At 38.1% G+C, this 22,995-nt stretch overlaps 1 protein-coding gene across 1 annotated transcript in view; it reads left to right on the top strand.

Annotated features, from left to right (window-relative positions):
- The window catches only part of MEF2C (myocyte enhancer factor 2C), a 96,466-nt gene extending 78,602 nt beyond the window's left edge, over positions 1-17,864 (top strand). Inside the window, exons 6-9 of the mRNA XM_040540314.1 lie at positions 2,629-2,801; positions 5,006-5,135; positions 6,021-6,156; positions 12,998-17,864. Of these exons, the coding sequence (XP_040396248.1) occupies positions 2,629-2,801; positions 5,006-5,135; positions 6,021-6,156; positions 12,998-13,319 (761 nt within the window). The 3' untranslated portion in view covers positions 13,320-17,864. The remainder of the gene's footprint in view (positions 1-2,628; positions 2,802-5,005; positions 5,136-6,020; positions 6,157-12,997) is intronic.
- The last annotated feature ends 5,131 nt before the right edge of the window (positions 17,865-22,995 follow it).

Raw genomic sequence — 22,995 nt, 5'->3', positions numbered from 1 at the left:
ATCCACATGATACCAAAAGAATAACAATTTGGTGGCTGGAAAGAGGGATGGTTATTATATGGCTCCAAAATGCTAGCTGGCATAATATGCCTTGAACAGCAGAAATCTACTGGTAAAGAGAAGATTGCAGCAGTGCTTAAAAATAATTTGATGTTCTAAAAATATAAATGTAAGAAATGTTATCGCTGTTCAAAATATTTCACATTAGTAGGTAAATAATATAAAGGCTTGGCTAAAGTTTCTGAAGACTGAAGTTTGATAAGGTTGCATTCTTTCTCTTAATTTTAATAGAAAATTATATAAAGTCAGTCTTCTGTGGAAAGTAGGAGTTTTTTCTTGTAAGGATTTATTTTCCCCAGAAGACACAACCATAGAAAAGAGTATATAAGTCACACAATGTGCTGTTTATCATTAAATATCTCAGGTTGTATATTGCAGAATAAAAGATACATATTCATTTTCACTCTCTGAACCAATGCTTGTCATACAACAGATTTCACAAGGTAGCTTTACTTCCTGTTGTTAAAATATCTCCTGTATGAAACCAGCACCAAAGCAACCCTGCATTTGCTTCAGTTTCTTCTGTCGATCACTTCCTCACGTAACTGTTTTGCAATATTTGATTTGTGTTCGATCACGTTCTAAAAGGTGCTGTAGTTTCTAGAAAAAAAAATATTACTGTATATTCCAAATGCCTCTTCTAATTTCACTATCTCTAACAATGCATAGCATTAATTAAAGCATAGTATGTATCAAATCGATGCTGAGAACAATTGTTTATTAAAAAAAAAAAAAAGCCTACTGACACAAAATGGAAAACTCTTGCCAGCGTTCTGCTGGTTTAAGTTGATAAGAGTAAAATACACTTTTTAAGTAAATTCATTTAATCTCACTATCTGTAAGGTATTATCAAGGAAATAACAAGATTAACTGTAAAGAATATTTTTATTTTAAAATCTCTGAAGTGATCTGTGTTCTTCTAAGTTTTGATCATAATTCCATTTTGCCAAGGCTTAGGAGGTTGTTATAAGAAAAATCAAGAGAATAAACGAGCCTGTCAAGACCAGTGGCTAAAGGTACCTAACGAATAAGGAGGTCAAGCACTTTGTGATACTTTTCCTGTTGTCCCAAACCTAATGGTTACAGTTCAGGGTCTTCCAGAGCCTGAAGTGGTTTTGTGGTTAATAGCCTTTGCAAGATTTTTCTTCCATGGGTTTTCTGATCTGGTAAATACAATTAGCTGATGTGCTCACAGATTCAAAATATTATTTAATGTTAGTCGCACTTGGATACACTTCATTAACATAACTAGAAAACAGATTCACTTGCATTTACTGTCATGTTTATGACCACATCACAGATTTATCAAATTTAGTTCCGTAATCCATTTACGTCCACAAGGGCTGTAAACCCCATTTCACATGTGAAAAGAGTGAGGTACTGAGTGCTTCCCTGACTTTGGTACTGCAAAAGAAATTGTGTTGGTGCAAGGCACCTAACTCCACTCCCCCTAACTCTTCTTCCCACACTGTTCCTAGGTGGTGTGTCACAGCTTGCTAGCTGTGAATTAAAGGTGAGCCCAAACAGGCAGCGTTCCCTAACATTTGTTCTATTGGTATTCGTCTCTGAAAGTTTCCCCTTGCTGTATTAGTTCTCATATGAGGATAGTATTATAACTGGGCAGTTTCTGTGTTCCTCTTGACCATGTAGAGACAGAATTTTAGTACTACACTACAAAGTCATCTCTTTCCCCAGACCTTGTGGGTGGGGGATGAGACTTCATGGATGGAAAAGGAAGGTCACATTTTTAGTGCGGTGGTAGGTCAGTAGCGGTACAGATACACACTTGCCAGTACTATTTAGTGAGAGAAAGAAACCCTTTTCTGAAAAAGAACAAAAAGAAAAGAAACAAAACAAACAAACAAACAAAAAAACAATGAAGCATTTGTCTGTCAGAGCTCTTGGGGTTTGCAGGGAGCAGCGAAGAGATGAAGATGAAAGATACGGACGCATTCTCCAAATAAGGCTATGCTCTTGCTCTCATTGACTTTAGTGTTGACAGAATCAGGTCCAAAAACTGTGGTGAGAGAGTGCAAAAAACATTTAAGAATCTTCCTAGTCCTCCCCCTGCCTTTTCTGGAAATTATAGCCTCGCTATACTCATCCTTTGTTTAAAAACAAAACAAAATCATAAACTGGAAAGGGCTGAGTCAGGCATGGCAGAACCTTCCGTAGTTGTCGAGAAAACACAACATAGCTTTGAAATTTTTTTTAAGCCAACTTTTCCTGACTCTCTTGTAACGAACAAATACGATCTTGTCTCTTCTGAGTGCGTGGTATATGGTGCTATGTACTATACAATGGTAAACAGAGTCATGTAATCGCATTGACCTTGGCACATCACCAAGATGTCAGCTGCCGTGAGAGAAAGTGTTTTAAGAGCAGTTGTTCCAAACATGGCATGTGTTGTACTTTATAACGTCTTTTTTATAAAAACACATTACACAACGCTAGCATTTACATCGACTTTTGGTATTTGAAAGTTTTAATGTTCGATCTTAAGAAACACCTTTGAGCTTACAATCCTTCTCTAAATTTTTTTCCTCTTTTTTTTTTCTTTCTTAACAGGAAATGGGTATGGCAACCCCCGCAACTCACCAGGTCTGCTGGTCTCACCTGGCAACTTGAACAAGAATATGCAAGCAAAATCTCCGCCTCCAATGAATTTGGGAATGAACAACCGTAAACCAGATCTCCGAGTGCTTATTCCACCTGGCAGCAAGAATACAATGCCATCAGTGGTAATGCATTTTCAAAGCTTTTTTTTTTTTTAATCTCCTTCAGATAAGGTATTTAAGAATTTCAAGGCCTGCTAAGTCAACCAAAATCAGTAGAATAACATTCCACATTCTTGATTGTTTTGTCTTTCTATCTAGCTAGCCTTAAGGCTTGACGTTGAGCTGAGGATGTAGGCAGATCCTTTTGACTGCATTTATGAAGCCATTTTTACTTCCTCCTTTTTTTCTATGGACTTGCAAAGTAGGAACTGTGTCCTGCACAATCTGAACTTCTTCGCTCTCTGTCCTAGTACCTTGGGGAGCCTTCCCTGGATTTATTATAATCCTGAATTTAACCCTAAGTACTCCTAACCTACTATATTTTTCTTAAATATTTAACCATGCAGACTCTCAGCAGATGACAGATTAACTAAAAATAAATGAATTTGAACTCTATCACTCTGAGCAACAACAGCCAAATTTTAGAATGATGAGAGGTAGTAAATAGATAAAGCAGGAAAAAGCAGAGCATCAAACTGCTCTACCTCCTGCCAGGATTAAGATGTAAGCAGACTATTATGATAGAAGGTTGAATCATGAAGGTGTTACGTGAGTATCTTGCAGTTCCCTTCCAGAAGTGGGTTAGTGGTTGCAAGTAAATCTTTCATGAGTGTTTTAACACTAGAAGTGAGCTTGATTAAAAAAAGGATCTTGATGGTAAATTTAAGTGATGCTATAAACACATTTTTCTGTTATGTAACAGACACTATTAAAACAAATTCCAAGCTGGCTGCTTTAGCCTGATGCATTATAAATTAACTTTGAACTTCAAACTAAACTCCCCATAAATGTGTTGCTAGCTTCTGAGAGGATAAGTAACAAATAGTCTCCTACAAGGCAAAGCTCAAAGTCGACCAAGGCAGTGACAAGCTGTCTGCATCGAATGATTTATTCCAAGGTCCTTAAAAATGATACTTTCCAAGGGAATCTGTGAATGGTCAGGTCTCCTGAAACTAGGTATAGCTACACAGTCCGCAGCCGCTGGGGCTGTGGAAGAATTAATGAACTCTTAGAGAAAGACTTGTTCTGCAAGCTCGATAGATTGTCCTCACAGTTGAGAGAAACATCTTGGTAGAAGGACAAAGAAGAGATCTGTGTTATTTTTCCAAACTATGCTCAGAAAATATTTAATTTGCTGCCCCTCTCAAATGAAGCTATTCACTAGGCTATAAAATCTGCACCCTGGTAAATATCTACATTCACTGATTTTTAATGCTCCTTTCCTATGCACTCAGTCTGAGGATGTTGATCTGCTCCTGGTAAGTGGTAGTGATGTTCATCCTAATAATGAAAGCATAAAATAAAATTTAAAAAATGTTATTTTGTATGTTGTGTAGATGAAATCGTTGAAGCCAAACAGAAAAGTTTACTATAGCTATATCGTGAACAAAAAAAGGTCATCATAAATTTTGAAATCTAGCAATGTGGAAGACAAGGTGCAGTTGTTGCACATACTCAAATTACTCATGCCAAAATAAAGCTTTCCTGGTGCTGATGTTTTGCTAACGTGTAACCTGGTGCCGTTGAGGATGGCACAGCCTTATTACATCTTTTTGTTGGCTAGCTGGACATTTTATCCTGAGGCTTCCAGGGTTAGAGCTCTCTGGTGCAGGTTCTGCAGCAAAACGTGCAATGCCCCAGAGTTACAGAGGAACATGTTAGCTGCTGTGCTGCCCAGCGCTCTGGAAGTTTGCTCTATTTCTGCAAAAACCGAAGTGTTCAGAGCACCATCTGCTGGTGAGGGGTCACCACTCACCAGCCCCAGGGGAGCATAGCAGCCAGGAGGGCCGGGTTTGGGGTTCCTCCCTCTGCCTCCAGTCTCTCCTTTGCATCTGAACAAAAGGGAAGACAATGGGGATGGAGCCTACATATTTCATCAGTTTCTCACACGATCTGTTCCTCTACCCACAACAAAATCAATCTTCCCCGTTTCTAGGGCAGTTACCTAGGAGATACTGATGTAAGGGGTTACTATGGTGACTGCTGGTCTCTCAGAGGCTTGTAAATGATAGGGTTGGCAGAGTTCATAAAAGCCACATGTTAAACGATTAATTCCCGGAAATTTGTACCGGCTTGTGTTTCTTATGCACAAAGCACACCCAGAAAGGTAATGCGCTCGGATGGCTTAAACCCGGTCAATAATATGTTTATTTTACTTACTTTAAAAGAATCAGAGGATAAATAACTCCCAGTCTGCTCAGTCATTGGCTACTCCAGTGGTTTCCGTAGCAACTCCTACTCTACCAGGGCAAGGGATGGGAGGATACCCATCAGCCATCTCAACAACATATGGTACTGGTGAGTATCGGAGCGCTGTGCGAGGGCTGGGGGAGGGAGCGAGATGCTGACAAGTGTCGGCCGCACTGGTAATGAATTAGCTTCTGTTCCTCCGGAGAAACTGAAGGATTCATAGCTGATGTGCTTTTACACCTCATTTGCTTACTCTCTATCTGTCACTGACTCGAGAGATGTCTATTTAAAAGCAAACTGTGTTGTTCAAATGGAAAACTGCTAAAAAAATACACAAAAGAAACTTCTCAAAAAATACTCAAAAGAAACTTTTCAATCCTCTTCATACAACAGCTAATTTCCTGTAGTTGGGTGCACCTTCCTAAAGTCACAAGGGTAGTGCTAGTGAGCAGTTTCACTGGTTTCAAAACAGAGATCAGCATCTTTGTGGGCTGTCACGTAATTACCTGGGAGACTAGAAATGAAGCCTCAAAAGAGCCTCAACTTCCCGTTGCACACTGCTACCATATAGATCATGTTGGTCTGCAGATCCTGTCCTTCTAGAGAAGATGTGCACTGTTCAGACATGGGCTACCCACCAGGTTCTGCAACAAAGACTGTAACCAAAGTGTTACAATATTTTTCAACTTTTTGACTTTGTGAGAATGGATGTATAGTCATGTTGGTTATAAAGGCTAAGAATTCTTTGGATCTTTCAGACCCAGAAGAAGAGCCAGTAAATTATGGAATAATTATTAGTGCATTATTTGCTCCCAAATTAATGAGTTGAGGGAAGAGGAGAGTCTACTTTTTCTGCTGCAACTGGATGTGATTGGTGTAATTAAGATAAAAAGGCTTATAAAGTGTCATGTGAAAATTATGATGCAAGTTATTGTTTAATTGCTTCCTCCTTAACTCTCTTTTAATCATTTTCTGTTCTATTTTCAAATCTAGAATATTCTCTGAGTAGTGCAGATATATCATCTCTCTCTGGATTTAATACAGCCAGTGCTCTTCATCTTGGTTCTGTGACTGGCTGGCAACAGCAACACCTACATAACATGCCGCCGTCTGCCCTCAGTCAGTTGGGGTAAGCAGTGTTTTCTTTAAACTACTATATTGTTCTACAATGTCTTCAGTATCCCCAGGAATCCCAAATATGCAATAAATCAAGACAACAGATCAGCACATACTTACTATCTGTAAGAGCTCCATTTCCCCAAACTGGTACAACACATTTCATGAAAAGGTTGCCAGGTGGCTAAAATGGAATATTCTGTGTATATGACATTTTCTCAGTAGTGTACTGAAGAATTCTGGTTATGTTTTACTCTTTATGTTATTAAATGGCATTTTACCTCACAACTAAAGACAAAACTAAACACTTACATCGTGCTGTTGTATTTTGCCATTATGCTTTTTATTTCCAGTTACTATAGCACAAACATTTACAATAAACTTGAAAATTTTCCAAATATTTTTAATCAAGTAAGGGTTACAAAATGATTTGACCTGAGATTAAGCCTCAGCCTTATATAAGGCTCCCCCACATACTCCCTTCTACTCAGTTCTGACATTCAAATTTCATTTCTTTGGAAATGTTTTCTGCAAGCAGATAACATAACTAGGGCTAAGAATCCATAAACCCATAGAACTCACGGTGATTTGCCTACGTTGAGGATAGGTGTTCGTGCCCTCTAGTGGCTAATTTCAAGACATTTCTTCCAAGATTGGTGAAGCACACTGCTAAACTGTCAGTATTTTTAAAAGTCTAAAACTTCACACAGGGAATTCACCTAATGCATTATTGAAAAATAAACCCATTTGCTTACTCAAGTGAATGTGCATAGTAAGATTTTCAAAAATCCTCATATCTGCAGTTTCTGTTGAGTAAGGTTGTAGGCATTCACCAGTATGCCTACATGCTTATACTAAGGTATGGACAGACATGTTTGGATTTATCAAGTTTTCATTGTAAAAATACAAACTGAAGCAATTGAAGTATATTTATGAGGACAAATTTAATTCTGAAGCATTTGAAAAGCAAAGTTCTTCTTTCCAGAAAGAGGCATTGCACAAGTGTGGTAATTTTTGCAAGACAGTTGCCATAATCTGAAAGTATTTAATAATATAAATGTGGCTTAAATTTCAAAATTCCCCTTCTAATTTATCTGACCACATTTTATAACTTACTGTAATTTCTTTACCATGTACAAATGGGTTGAATTTTTAAAGAACAGCTATACAAGTGCCTTAGAAGCATAGACTTTTTGGAATACCACATATATAAGCATATGTGGATACTTGCTACATAAAAACATAAAACTGAAATAGTTGGTGTGTTAGAAAAAGTAGTCTTAAGACCTTTCTGCTATGCTTCTTTTATTTTCTTTTTGAGGTGGCAGTGTTTCTGGGGCAACATTTAGGTTAACTGTACAACTAAAGACATAACGTCTCAAATAAATTGAAAGCTCACGTTAGGTATCAATGTATAACCTTACAATAAGCTGATTGTTTTCAGTGGTGTACCAAAGAATGTAATAAGGATATTTGGTTAACCAAAAAAAGTATAAATTAAATCCTAAACTAACTACATGCCTTTTCAGATATGTCACACATCATCATCTGTTTCTAATTCATATCACAGAATGCCGAAGTGTAATGGCTGTGGCTGGTGGAATACATTCTGAGTCGCTACTTTTATTATTATTCTTTCAGTGATTTGTAAATGAATTCAGCTATGAAAGCTGCTTCACTGACAGTTCTGATGAAGCCTTCCATGTGTGCAGAAAATCACATGAATTTCTTTATTTTATTTTAGTCACTGAGTTGTACATGCAAAAGGACCTATTCTTTAACTTTTGGATTATTTAAAAAACTTGAAACTGTACAGATCATATTCAGTCCATGTCAGCCTAAGCTAGAATTAGCAGAAAAATAAGAACAAACACACAAAAGTGTAGTAACCCCCAAGCATTTGAGAAAATGCATGTAGAAAGGTTTGACTGCCCATATCCTGAGGAAATCTTTCACACGTTGGAAAGGTTTGGAAACAGTGAGATGTTTGTCGGTAACATTTGGCTGTAAAGACCTGCAAAAGAACCGTTACTGGAAGAGACAACCCAGTTCTCCAGCAGGTTTTGTTTTACACCAGAGCATAAAGGTGAAAACCAGCTCTGCTTCTGCAAGGCATGGCAGAAGTATGTGGTTAGCAATAGAATAGGGGATGCTCAGGTACATTGGCTGGCTCCACTTAAGTCCCCAGCAGTTTCAGCAGCACTCTCACAACCATCTTTCAGATAACTGGAGAAGATCTCTACAACCGAGGTCAAACCTCACACGTTGACCCTGCAATTAGCAACCATACCAGTGCCAGTGAGCCTCAGGGAAAGTGTCTGAGGAGATGGGAATAGTTCACTTTCCGTGCCTGTACTGAGCCTGGTGAACAGGACAGAATCGCGGAGTAGCGTCTCTTTTGACGTGACTATGATATTAAAACAAGTCACACTTTTCAACATTCTAATTTAAAAACAAAATAGTACTTTTGCAGCTTTTTAACTAGGTCTATATCTGGAAAAAAATACACATCAATTCTATTAAAAATCAAAATGTATTCCTCCCAAAACTTAAGAGTTTTGTCAGAATATTGCTGCAACGTCTCTCATGTTACAGAGGGAAGGTTACTCCATTCCTAATTTTTAAATGAATAATCTAAATTCTTTAGGCACCAGTCCATTAGATAGAAAATGTTCTCATTCTGTATTTCTCAGTTTAAGAGAGGATGTTTTCTTCCTCGAGTACCATCCACAGTTGAAATTTTGGCTTTCCTAAAATATAAGTGCAGGCATAGAAATGCAGTCAAAGTATTTCATTTCGAGACTCTTCAGTATAAATAATTGTTTACATAAGAGAAGTTTCTCCAAACTTCAGCCAAGCTGAATGAAAGACTTAAATAAATTTATTCTGTTGATTTGTTCTGTATTTCTTATCCAGCAAGCTTATTATCAGAGCTAATTTTGATTAGCTCATCGCCAGAGATAGATATGGTTAAATATTTTCCTTTGAACTCTTTTTACTGAAAAATTTAGATGCAGTGACATCATGTTTTGTGAATTTGTGTATCACTTCTGCCAACTTGCTTGTTTTGAATGAAAGCCTTAAATATTTCAGATAGAGAATTTTTCTTATGCCACCATTGTAAATAAGATACTCTAGTGATTCAGTTTCATAATATTCTGTGTTTAGAAACTTCCTTTGACAGTGTGAACCATCAGCGAGCGCTGATCAAAATATCTGGACACAGAAATTGTTATTCTGCTTTTACATTGATCAAAAATATGAAAAACAAAAGAATATAAAAACAAACAAACAAACGCAAATCCTTTGCTTCTACCTGAAAGACAAACAGAGGGGAGGAGGGAAGGTTGCACTACAAACAGGTCAAAAATATCCAGTGTTCTCCTAGTTACAGACATAACTAAATTTTACTGTGAATTTTCTATTTCCTAATGAATATATAAATTCATATATTTCATATATATATATATGAAGCAGAAAGGTACACAGATTTAGAGAAAGAAGTTTAGGCATAAAGGAAAGAAACGTGAAGTGCTTTCTCCCTTTAATAGAATTTTTTCTCTCTCTGTAAAAGCCCGCTTGATGCATGCCCACATCATCACTGGTCAGCTAGTCAGACCTGCACTACTGTCTGTGCATGCTGGACTCCCATACCAGCTGAAGACTCAGACAGGCAGAGACCCACACAGAACTGATCGCACTTCTTCCCACCTCTCACACAGCAGAGCAGAGTCACTGTATAATGTTGAACCTGGATAGGAACCAGCACTTCTCCCATGTTGCTGCTAAATCAACGTCACATTTGCACTCACGCTGACCTGAGCAGGAACTGCTGTGTAAAATTTAAACTTTACAGGGACAATGAGGAAGAGTAAAGTTACATGTTTTCTTACAATAAATATAAGGAAACAGATGATTACATCAACAATAACATATTGCATGGCACTTAGAGAGTGCTTGTAGTTATACACAATCCTTTAAAGTCATTTGCTTTATTTTCACTGTGGATTTTCCATATTCGAAACCTGTTTGTTTTTCAATGAACTTAGTGTAGGTTTCACATGATGAAAATAGCACAAGCCTGGACCAAAATTACTTATTTATATGAAGCTGTTTCTGCATTCACACACATGCATACACACACACACAAAAATTACTAGCAAAAAGAATTATATATATATTTTTATAATACAGCTTCTATTCCAAATAGAGATCCATCCTCTGCTGAGAACACAGCTTAAGACTGCACCTAAGTAGGTACTCTTTCACCATTGACTTCTATGTGTAATAGTAGGTTTCCCTTGCAATTGACCATATCAGTTTACGTGAGATTCTGGTAAAAACATTTCAGAAAATTTTAACCAAATATGTAGATTGCAGTCAACAACAACAACAACAACAACAAAAAGATAATAAATTTCGGAAACAGATTTATCAGGGGAAAAAAAAAGGTTTTTTTTTCAGACAGAATCTTAAAAGAAAAATAAATAAATAATACATAGCAATAGCTTAAATAGTTCTTTTGTTTAAAACCTGGAAAAAATTAGTCCTTACCTGCCAAAATGTCTTCGTAAACCTTTTTTTCAATTTACAAAAAAAGTCCTCAAAATGCAGACCTACCTGTAGCATTTTTAATACTGCCAAAAACTTTCATGCCAGGTATTTACATAATGCGTCTCAGGAAGCACAAGGAACCTAAAGAAGGTCTATCAAGATGCATTCTCACATTCACTTCAGAAACACTGTTAAGAAAGCAGCATTGCACTGTATCAGTACTAAATCAATTTGTTAGGTAATACAGCTTGTCTGTCTAGGTTTTTTTGCGGGTTGTCCCAGAATAGAATGTGAGTAGGGTCCATGTGAACAAAATTGACTGACTAATGCTGTTTTTAACTAGCATGGGTTTTTAACTGTCCCCTGCTTTGCAAAGTGACACATCATCTGGTCACATCAAACACTCCTAGATCAAATCCCCAGGATCCACCATCCTGTATTAAGGCACTTGCAGGCTTAGCTATAAGCTTGACATCCAAAATCATATGTAATCTTATCACACTTGCTAAACCAGCAGCCTGTTTTCCCACAATCCTAGCATCTCCGAAGGAACTGAAAAATAAAGTCACTGGAAATGAAAAGCAAAACAAAACCCAGGAATGTATTTTTGATTCTTGTTGGATTCTTTTCAACATTTTTTGAGGAAAAAAAATAGTAAAAAAAAAAAGAGTGGAATATTTCTCTAGAGTGTAATAACCAAGTTTGATATTTACAGTTTCTTAAATATGTTAATTTCATAGTTATAAAAGAAAAAAAAATGTTCTCTTTGCCAAAAACTGCCTACGTTTGCTCCTGTGAGGGCTATTACTCACATACTGTGTGACATTGCAAATGCTGACACACTTGTCTGTATAGGAATGAAAGGTAGATGAAAGCAGTTGGAGGCAGAACGTCCTGTTTTCTCTGTTGTCTAACAAGATCCATCCATTATTAAACACTGAAATGATTCCTGAAAACAGCATCTGATATCATTCAGTAATGACGCCATATAGTTCCAACAAAAGAAAATGACGTTTTGGCTTTCATCAGTTACAGTAACTGTTGCTTAAGTAAAGCTCAACTGGCAGACAGTGAGATATTAGAGAAAGTGGAATACCTCAATAAATAGAAAAGACTACATCTGAACTTTTTTTTTTTGTTGTTCTACATGTTTAAAAAAAATACTTCTGAATCCAAGTATTTCTTATGCTTGCACCTTTGGGTTTAGAGTCTCAGTGAGGCTGAGTGCCCTGTTCTCCCACTGTCTTCAGTATTTCTCACTACTAGAAACCTTGAAGTTGGGTTAGACTGTAACTTCAACCTAGCAGATGGTCCCTGAAGTGGATCAATACATAAGACATAGAGGGAAACGCACATTCATAGCTGAATTTTAATAAAAATACAAAATAAAAATAAAAAATAATAAACAAAGTCAGATTTTACCGGTAGGTGGCGACTTTGTACAGAACATTCTGCAGATGCAAGCGATCTCATTTTCTTAGATAGAACTAAAGTACTCGCTGGTAACCCTGCCTACTTCAAATTTCTTGTGCCGTTACCTGCCCACAAAGATGCACTGAAAGAGAATGAACTCAGAATAGGTATACAGCCTCTGAATACTTCTAGGGTATCAGTTTCTCTTGAATTTTGAACATCCTCTGAGCTGGGTTGTCTGACATGCAAGCACAGCAACCCTCTGGCATCTTCCACAGCTCTTCAACTTCTCTTTGGGAGTTTATTCACAAATGTTCTGTGTCGAATTAAGAATTAATAGAGCTATACTATAAAGCCATATCTAAATCCCACCCAGCCTGTGTAATTTTATAAATGTTAGCCCAAGGACCAGTAAGTTCAATGCTGTTCTGAAAGAGATAAAATGTACAGGGCCCAAATTTTGGTTTCCGTTTTACATCTGAAGTTGCATGTCAAAATGAACAGGGACAAATGTAATTGAATTGATCCCAGTAAGAGTCCATGCCTCCCCTGTCTCACACAGTGCCTACACACACACAAGCATTAACGATAACGAAACCTGCAGGTGGTTCCAACAGTGCAAAGGCTCAGCTTCCCAAATTTGTTGTGACTCTTGAGGAGACAGAGAGAGAGGCCTACTCACAAACCTCAGGCGTGCCCCACTCAAGCCAACTGTTTTTGTCGCAATGTTTCGGCCTCTTTGCGTTTCCAAATTGTGCCCAGAAAAGCGTCCCCGTGCTCTCTGGTACTGTGTGAGCCTTTACACTGGTGTTTTGTGTGAGTGTTTGTGCATTTCCGGGGGCTCCATGCCTCCTCCGTCTGTAACTGGGTTTCCTTTCCTCCTACAGAGCTTGCACTAGCACTCATTTATCTCAGAGTACAAATCTCTCCCTGCCTTCTACTCAAAGCCTCAACATCAAGTCAGAACCTGTTTCTCCTCCTAGAGACCGTACCACCACACCCTCGAGATACCCACAGCACACGCGCCATGAGGCGGGGAGATCTCCCGTTGACAGCTTGAGCAGCTGCAGCAGTTCCTACGACGGGAGCGACCGTGAAGACCACCGGAATGAATTCCACTCCCCCATTGGACTCACCAGACCTTCGCCGGACGAAAGGGAAAGTCCCTCTGTCAAGCGCATGCGGCTCTCTGAAGGATGGGCAACATGATAACGTTATTACCTATTAGGTTTTCTTTTCTTCTTTTTTTTTTTTTTTTTTCTTGCAGTGTGTGTGTGCTATACCTTACGGGGGGGTGGGGGGGGGGGGGGGTCGATATGCATTATATGTGCCGTGTGTGGAAAAAAAACAAACAAACAAAAAAAAAAGTCAGGTACTCTGTTTTGTAAAAGTACTTTTAAATTGCCTCAGTGATACAGTATAAGGATAAACAGAAATGCTGAGATAAGCTTAGCACTTGAGCTGTACAACAGAACACTTGTACAAAATAGATTTTAAGGCTAACTTCTTCTCACTGTTGTGCTCCCTTGCAAAATGTATGTTACAATAGATAGTGTCATGTTGCAGGTTCAACGTTATTTACATGTAAATAGACAAAAGGAAAACGTCTGCCAGCAATGGCAGGCCTTTACTGAGAGAGAAAGCAGCTGTTATGCAACATATAGAAAATGTACAGATGTTTTGACAGACCCAGCAGTTGGGTGGCCGTGAATCCATGCTGGAAAAAGACTGGGTCACCTAACGCACCGAAAATGCTCGGAAACATTCAAGCATATCTTTGGAGTATGGCACTCAGTTTAAGAAGGATCAAAGCATTTACAGAGGACCATACTTGTAAAAAAAAAAAAAAAAGAAAAAGAAAAAAAAAATAAAGTTGAGTTCGAGGGCTAACATATTTAATTTTAACAAATTCTGGGTCTGCATCACTTATTAAATAAAAAAAATATAAAAATATGTACATTACATTTTGCTTATTTTCATATTAAAAAGTAAGACAGAGTTTGCAAAGCATTTGTGGCTTTTGTAGTTTCCTTAAGCCAAAATGTGTTCTTTTTTCCTTGATAGCTTCGCTAATCTTTTAAACAGTCCTGAAGAAAACAGAGGACTTTTTGTATAGAAAGCACTACCCTAAGCCATGAAGAACTCCATGCTTTGCTAACCAAGATAACTGTTTTCTCTTTGCAGAAGTTTTGTTTTTGAAATGTGTATTTCTAATTATATAAAATATTAAGAATCTTTTAAAAAAAAATCTGTGAAATTAACATGCTTGTGTATAGCTTTCTAATATATATAATAATTATGGTAATAGCAAAAGTTTTTGTTATCTTAATAGTGGGGAATTATATTTGTGCAGTTGCACATTTAACTATTTTCTTTCAGTTTTATTTTACTGGGCATACATTTTACAGATCGAAGTCAGCTGTTGAGAGACTGATCTGTAAAAAGTTTGAATTTACCCATGGTGTAACAACTTAAAGTCATTTTAATACAACATTTTACAATCAGTTGAGTGAACTGCAATTCATTGTATATACTGATTAGTTCTTTCATGCTGTTTTGTGCATTGTAACAAGTTGAGGGCCCTTCTACTACTTCACGTCCTGCGTATCTTGTAGATTCCCGTGGGGTAAATGACAAAGCGGCATCGCTTGGCCCTTCCTCACAAGCGAGGCTGGTATTCTGCCTGTTAGAATCGGACGTACAGCTCTAGCGGCTGCCAGTTACCTGAGTGCAGGTGAACATTTCCAGGAGCAGTAGGGAGAGCAGCGGGCGAGGGATTGGCTCGGCGGTCCCACCTGTTGCAAAGGTGACTCCCCTGTCTCTCAGATTTAAAGCTTTCAGAGAGACCGCCAATTACAGGACCGGTTTGCAGTGCATGGCTGATGCTGGCGGCCAGGCCGCTGTGGTTTTCACGGACCTCTGCAGTCACGTTGTCTCACAGCGGGGACGTTGCTGAACAGCGCTGCCCGTGCATTTACGCCCTAGAACGATTTGCTTCGGCATACGGCGCTCTCCTTTTCTCCTGCCTCATATCGTTTCTTCGACTAAAACAGCTTGACCAGAAGGGAAGTATCGTTTTTTTTTAGTTCCTCTCTTTCCCTCTTGCTTATTAGAAGAAAACCGGTTGTTCACATGTTTCAGTTTAACCTTTCTGTTGGAGGGAAACTGTGTTCGAGCAACATGTTAGTGCCATAGTAGGACTGTAATCATTCTCTTCTTTCCGAGAGCTGTTCGGCTCTCGCTCACGTACCTTGAGACTCTGATGAAGGACACAGATATGCTGCAACAGCTAAATATCAGCACAGAGCATTGTCTTAAGGGAAACCCACACTCTGTCTCCCTTCTAAACATGCAGTTGCTGCGCACTGCTCGATGGTAGAGTCTACCTCCCTGTAGCAGCAGATGACTAACAGACTGCACCGTGCTTTAGGACATACGCTTTTCACTTACCGTGACTTACAGAAGCCTGCCTTACAGGCACTTTCAGCCGTGCAGAGGCTAGTGCATTATCTGGAAACTATTTAAGCAGAATACTGTGCTAATAATGCATCCACCTTATCTCGCGTAGCGATATGCAGGGTAAAAGAAAAAGATACGCATGTTAAATAAAATAAAAAATAAATAAAAAAAAATCGGGAGGGAAAATGGGGCCCATAATTAATTTTAAAACACAAAACTGTTTTTCAAAACCACTTTCTTCACCTTCAGATGAATCTATACTCATATTCTCTTATGAGAATTTTAAACTTTGGTGTGTCAAAAATATGCAAATATATCGCAAATGTACTTTGACATTTCAACAAGAAATACAACTTTACCAGTATTGTAGTAGAAACTTGTCAGTGGGGAAGGGGATTTGGTCTATTGAAATATGAAGAATAGCCATATAAATAGTTTACCTTGCGATTTGCCTCAGCAACGCATGAAAAAGAAAAGATAACATATTTAAGGAAGATGCAGTGTAATATATTACTGCAAGTAACTAAGCGGAAAGTAGCGTGAAACGTATCGCCTGGGCACTGTATATTAATTCTGACAGTGATTTTTATATAAACACAAATAGAATAGAATCACGTGAAAATTAACGCCAGTCATCCCTCTTTTTCCTGCTAATGAGGGCAACTAACATGTACTGGCGAAATTGTGGGGGATAATGCATATTTGCAAACTGATCTAATGATAAGAAGCACAACTTTGATTGTGAAGTCACTTTCTGTAAACTATAACTGTCTACCTTTCTCTGTTCCTTTATCTGTACCTTACCATTTATTGTATTTGCAAAGCTTATTTGGGTTTATTGTGTGATTCCTTTGTATTTAAGGAGTTTGGGGCAGAGCCCTGAAAGAGTATTAACATTTACTTTACCTTAACCCATGCTATATAATGTTTTAGGCAACATTCTTAATTGCAAGTTCAAACACCTGAAGTGGCATTCTAGACATCTACAAATATCGTTATAGCTAAGTTAACCTCTATTAAAAGGTGTTGTTGTTTAATGTTTAATTGCTGGTGACAATTATATGGTATACCCAACCTGCACAATCTGTATATTGTATGCATTGAGCCATTCACAGTAAAGCTTTTATCATTTCAGTGTTTTTCAAAAGTTGTGTTTTATAACAAAATGGCTTATATTTTTCCTGGAAGAGGAATTTAGCAGTTTTTAATGAATAATATAAAAATATCTGTTGTCCTCGGATCTTTTTCAGGTAAAGCTAACATAAGAATAAAAGAACTCATAGACTGTTTTCAAGGATGTCAACCCTTTTGTATTGTATGTGTTATTCTATATACCCTCTTTTATCTATAGTCCTAACAAAGCTGTTGTGTTTTCATTTTTTCCTTCGCCTTGAAGGTAAATGCTTTGTAATTTTTTAAAAGCCACTTGAAACCTCAATAAAGGCTGTTGCCTAAGCATGGCATACTTCATCTGTTCCTGTTTGTGCCATCTGCTGTGATGTCGTCAGTTATATGGCATTAATTTCCTGCCACTACAGGTCTCTTGAAGGACTGATGGAACATTGGTGTCTGTTAGAATGCTTCAGACTGTAGATGTAATAAAAGGCTTTTGTTAATATATTTTAACCAAAGATGTGGAGCAATCCAAGCTTTGAGCCACAGACCTTCTGCATCAAAAGGATCCATTTGATTATTTTCATAATCAGGTGTTGCATTTTTACCTTCCCTGCTCATACCTCAGACTGATCCGTACCTCAGTTTGAATCAAAAAGGTCAGTTTAGTAACTCATTAAAAAATAAAATAAAATAAAATAAAATAAAATAAATAAAATAAAATAAAATAAAATAAAATAAAATAAAATAAAAATTTGCAGTACCAGAGTCTTTTGTGGAGTAACTAATGTCAGACCTGGGTTACCGCAGGCATTATACTTGGATTGCTTCAGATGGTTTGTTGTATCCTTTTTTTTTCTTTTTTTTTTTTTTTTCTTCTCTTTCATGGGGATCTGCTTCCATAAAACAATGGTGATAACAAAATAGCTTGTAAATGGGAGCATACAAGCATTTGCAACAAATATTAAAGTAGAGGCTCACAGCGGCATAAGCTGGACTTTGTCGCCACTAGATGACAAGATGTTATAACTAAGTTAAACCACATCTGTGTATCTCAAGGGACTTAATTCAGCTGTCTGTAGTGAACAAAAATGGAAAAATTTCAAAAGATTCTCCTGCTGGAAATAAGGTATAATTTGTATTTTGCAGACAAATCAGTAAAGTTACTGGCTTTCTTAGTGATATGGTGTCTGTGGTGTATTTTTTATTAATTTATGTTCCGTTTTAAATGTTTTGCACTGTCGTATGTGAGACAATCAACATTTTTAACAAACAGAAGTTTCTTGAGGTCTCTGTACCTGTCACTTGTGCTTGGCTAGAAAATCAAGTGCCTTTCTGTGCTGCCCTGAGCATCTCAGTGCCCCACCACACATCATCCCACCAGGCATCATCCCACCAGACAATCAGGGAAACTCCACTGCTCTCACCTTGCAGGGAGGACTATGAACAAGGGAGTTCATGGCCAAATACCCTTAAGGGTGTGACATTGAAATCCTGTCTCATTAACTTCGATTAACCTGGATTTTAATGATTGAATTGTGCTCCTTGGGCCAGAAATACAGTGATTGCAGCAGCACTGCCCTGGAAGTCATGGCATGAGCCTGCCTGAATCTGGCCCTGATGTTTGAGCTAGAAGAGTAGCTAGGCGAGATACTGCCTGGCTTCTAGCTATTTAATCCCTGACAAGGACCCAGACTCCCTAATATTCATGTCCTGTAACTCCTACCAGTGCAGAGAACCATGCAAGAAACACATAAAAAGCATGTTCATTTTCCAAATCATTTATCATTGGACCTATCCCTTATACGTGTATTCTCTAACATGCCATAACTTCATAGGGACTATGTTAGAATTGATCTGTTTGCTCTTGTGCACTTCTTTTTGGGTTGATTCCCCCCAACCCCACAACATTTATAGTTTTCAGTTCTGAGAATACAAGGATCACTTTATTTCAACCAGATGTTTTTTAATGCAGACAAGCTATTAATATCTTAAGGTAGTGAATGCGGCAATTTCCATAATAGCATTACAAGGCCTAGTTTCTAAATATTCCTGTTAAAAAAAAACAGCTGTGCTGTTATTTACCTGCTGCCTGTAATGACAATTTTTTTAATTTTTTTTTAAAAATTGGAGTGCTAGACACAGCATAAAAATTAGATGCTAAAACTGAGATTAAATGTCAGTGGTCTTATTATGTAATATGTTTTCCTCAAGAGAAACACTATTTCTCATTATTGGCAAGGATAAGCAAAAGATTTCTGGAAAAGCAGTGGAAGTGTAATATTGTCTGAAATCTTACAGAATTCACATCTGGGAGTACAGGCTCCTGCAGTCAGTCCTCTGTGTGATTAGCAGTGATATCACTACACCTGCGTTGGAAAAGGAATTACTTAGCAAATAGTCTTTTGCATTCTTTGTTTCGCTTTGTTGTGTTTTCCTTTCAAAAAAATAATCATACATATACAGATTGCTTTGCTTTAGATGCTCTGAACTATATTTTAAAACATTTTTTAAATATGTGTGTTGCAACAGAAGTGTGGAGGTCACAAGTTCTTTAAATGTTTCTTACTTCATGCTCACCTATATCACTTTGATGAGCAATTCTGAAGTGAATGGTCTGTGGCACCTGAGGGTTTTTGCATTATGCCTCACAAGAGAAAGCAGAGACTGCTGTTCCTGTTTATACCATTGCTGTTATAGATGTGACCTATTCATACCCAACCCTTCCTCAAACACAAAGCCAACAGTTTCCCAGGTAAAATACTGGGGGGTTAGAGGGTCCAAGGAGGAGGGAGGAGGAATGATTGTAAAACAATCAGGCCATTTACTCTGGAAACAGCAGAAAGAAATTTGGTTATGCCTTTAGTGACAAACATAGCCTATTCTTCGTTAATTCTGCAGAAATTTTATGAGCACAGCAAGTCTTTAACTCTTCCATGAATGTTCCCACCTACACATATAAATGGAACCCAGGTTTTCTGGAGTTCCTGATTTTGAGAAGCTCAGACATTGTAGCTATAGCAAAGTCAAGGCACATTTATTTTGTATTCACATGCTGTGCTTGACACTTCACACTGCGTATTCAGAGCACCTGCAATAGGTAAATCTACTTCGTTCCATGCAGATCATGTACACATGTCCAAGATAACTTTAATTGTTGTTAGCAGGTGTTATGGCAAACTGGTATTTCTTCTGATGAATGTATTTCTTCCTCCTCTTGCAGCAGATTTCGGAGCATGCAATCAGAGCAGAATGAGTCCATTCTGCCTCAGCTTAATTGCTAGAGATAGTTCAAAGCTAACACAGGGATGCTTTTGTGACTGGTGAATTTGAAATGGATACATCACTTAGAAAAGCTGTGAAGTGTGCCATTCTAATTGTCTTTTCTACCTTCTGTCCTTGCGCTTCTGACTGTGATTCATTCGTATCCTGCACAGAGTTTTCAATGACAAGTATTTGTTTTTATGTGTCTGGACAGTGAACCATACGCTGTTTTAGGCTAGAAAACATACTGCCTCATTTAGGGTGGGGAAGGGGAGAGTTTGATCTCTGTTAGCTATGAAGGTTTCCCTTCTTTGACTGGAGACATGACGTGGAATACGTATTACTGTATGGGAAAAGCTTAACGGTGATAAAGGTAGTTTATTTGCCTGATGAGCATCATTGTGGTAAAACACTTATTCAATGACAGCACTTTACATCACGTATGTCATGTAGTCTCACAGTGAGAGCACAGCATCCTGTGACCACTATGTACGAACATGTGTCGTATCGCAACAGCTCAAAAGGAGGAAACAAGAAAAAAATCATAAAAAATTTGACTACAAAGAGTGGACACGCTGAGGTAACAGCAGTCAGAGCACCAAAATATCCAACGGAGTTGCAACTGATTGCATTTACCTGCTTACATTCTGAACCACAGAAAGTAAATCACAGAGAAAATCATTATAAAGGAAACAATTTCATAGTAATAATTTTAAAAATCTGCCTTACTGTTTCTAAATATCTCTATATACGTCAGAAGACTGGTGTTTGAAATGCAACACATCTGTTTCTCTTTGATACTTATTTATCAAGAAAAAATTGCTTTACATAACCATAGAGTACTTCACTACATATTAGTTAACCTGGGAAAGCTGAAAAGAGTTTCCTGACCCAAGTGTGCTTGGCTCAGAGTGAGTAGCCAGGGAAAAGCAGCCGGGTGTACATCAGCACTCTCAGACTGCGGGTACTGAACTTTCAGTCAGCAAAGCTTCAGACAGCCTCTTGGAGGAGATTGCACTGCGGTTGCTGACTCACAGCAACACTCTACACCTTCAAGGATAAGGCTGTGAAAATATAATACATTACATACACTTAGTCATCTGAAGTAAATTTGCCTATCTTTGTGGGAGGCCCAAGTTACTTTTCTGCAACTTTTTTGGTTCGTTAGGAATTTTTTGGAAAGAAACCGAGAACTAAACTAGAGAATATCATTACGACATCTTCTGCAGTTATTTTCTCACCATGGGAAACCCTGATACATAACACAGAGGTTACTGCAACTCAGAAGGAATATAGAATATGAAGAGATGGAGACAAATTTCCTTGGAAAGAGACATTACAAAAAACTGAGTCTTCAGCTTGGAAAATAAATGAAATTAGGAGTATATCCTTACCTGAAGGGTGTGCAGACAGTAGATCTGCAAGGAGTTACTGTGTGCTCTCTCCCAAAAAATACGGGAACCAAGGGATGTCCAAAGAAAGCATCAGGCATCAGGTTCACAAGGAAATATGACGTCCACATTGCATGTCATTACGTAGTGGGACTTACTGCCATACAATGCTGTGGAAACCAAAAGCCTGGGTAAATCCTTAAGGAGTCAGGCAAGTTCACAGGACACAGCTCCATCTGTCCTATAAAGCATGACGATACTTTCACAGCTACCCACTGAAGGAGAAAAGGAAGATTTTCCACTGCTTATTGCTGGAAAATGAGAGGTATTTTAAGGGAGAATTCATATATGCCCTGGTTTTTTATGTTCTTCTCCCTGAAAATCCCTTACAGAGCTCTGTCAGGGAGAAGATAATTAGATAAATCACATAATATAACCAACCTTTTTTTTTCCTTTTTACTTGTAAACCCTTTTTCTCTGACTATGCATATTGATTTTGCAGTGAAAGGAATTAATGCAGTACAAATGAAGAAGTCAGCGTGCACAATAAACCCAGAGCTAAGACTGTCAGACTTCTCCGTTTAGTATGGCTTTGCTTTTCCAATAGCGTAGGGCACACATGGTTAAGTGTAAGCATGCACCTGCTAATTTATTTTGAAACAACGAGGCAAAAGGAGAAACTGCATAAATTACAGATGCACGGGTACAGTTAGAGGTGAGTGATTGGTAGAATTAAGGTGTGCACGTACAAAAAAAGAGACAATATCAGTGTGTGTGAGTATGGGGGTGAAAATGCAAACAGAGAGGTGACACGAGCACAAGAGGAATTTGTACGTACCTGCAAAGTGCCAGCTAATGCACTGGGACTATTCCCACCAAGAAAGAAAAATGAGTCCCATACGTAAATATGCCCACATAGGCATTAAGCTTTAATTATGAAAGCACACAAATGCACAGGACAAATAATGAAAACATTGTCTAGGGTCAGAGTACCCAGTTACACAGGAAATTCCACAGAACATGTTAGAGGAAACGTGTTCCAGGTGTCATGCCAGGGTTTAAGACTGTTTTTACAAGGGGTCTACTGGACCAGCTTACAGAGGGATACGCTGGACTAGCCAACCCTGTGCAGACTTTGTTTTCTGTATCTAGACTGACCACCCTGACAAAAGATATGCTGCGTCTAAATTAAAACTATGGGGGCTTAGTGCAAAAGTTCCTGAGTGAAATTCCACAGATATATTACACGGATCACACCCAAGGGCTTCCAGATGATGACTTCTAATCCATTATCTTTCAGGGTAAACAGGTATTTTGGGAGTTTTCAAAAACGCTTTTATATCTGTGAGACTGTGAACTAGTCAAGTTTATTAATAGTCTAACCATGAAATCATTTAGTGGGAGTAATTTAACAACTCATGGAAAATGCTCATGACAGATGCAGCACAAATATAGCAATTGTTTTTAAAAGTCTTAACTTGTATTACCTAAGCATGTAGAGGCAGAGGCTGAGCCCTCGCCAAACACAGCCTCCTGCAATGACTTCTTCTCTACCTTTGCTCTGTGAATACTAACTGAACAATTCAGTGTATCAAGTTTTGCTGAAAAACAGACTTTGTCCCAAGATTGTAGAAAAGATGGAAGAAGACAGTTGGACA

The sequence above is a fragment of the Cygnus olor genome, chromosome Z (assembly GCF_009769625.2).
Source record: "Cygnus olor isolate bCygOlo1 chromosome Z, bCygOlo1.pri.v2, whole genome shotgun sequence".
In the NCBI taxonomy this organism is placed as follows: Eukaryota; Metazoa; Chordata; class Aves; order Anseriformes; family Anatidae; genus Cygnus; species Cygnus olor.
This window is presented reverse-complemented; position numbering and strand designations above follow the sequence as displayed.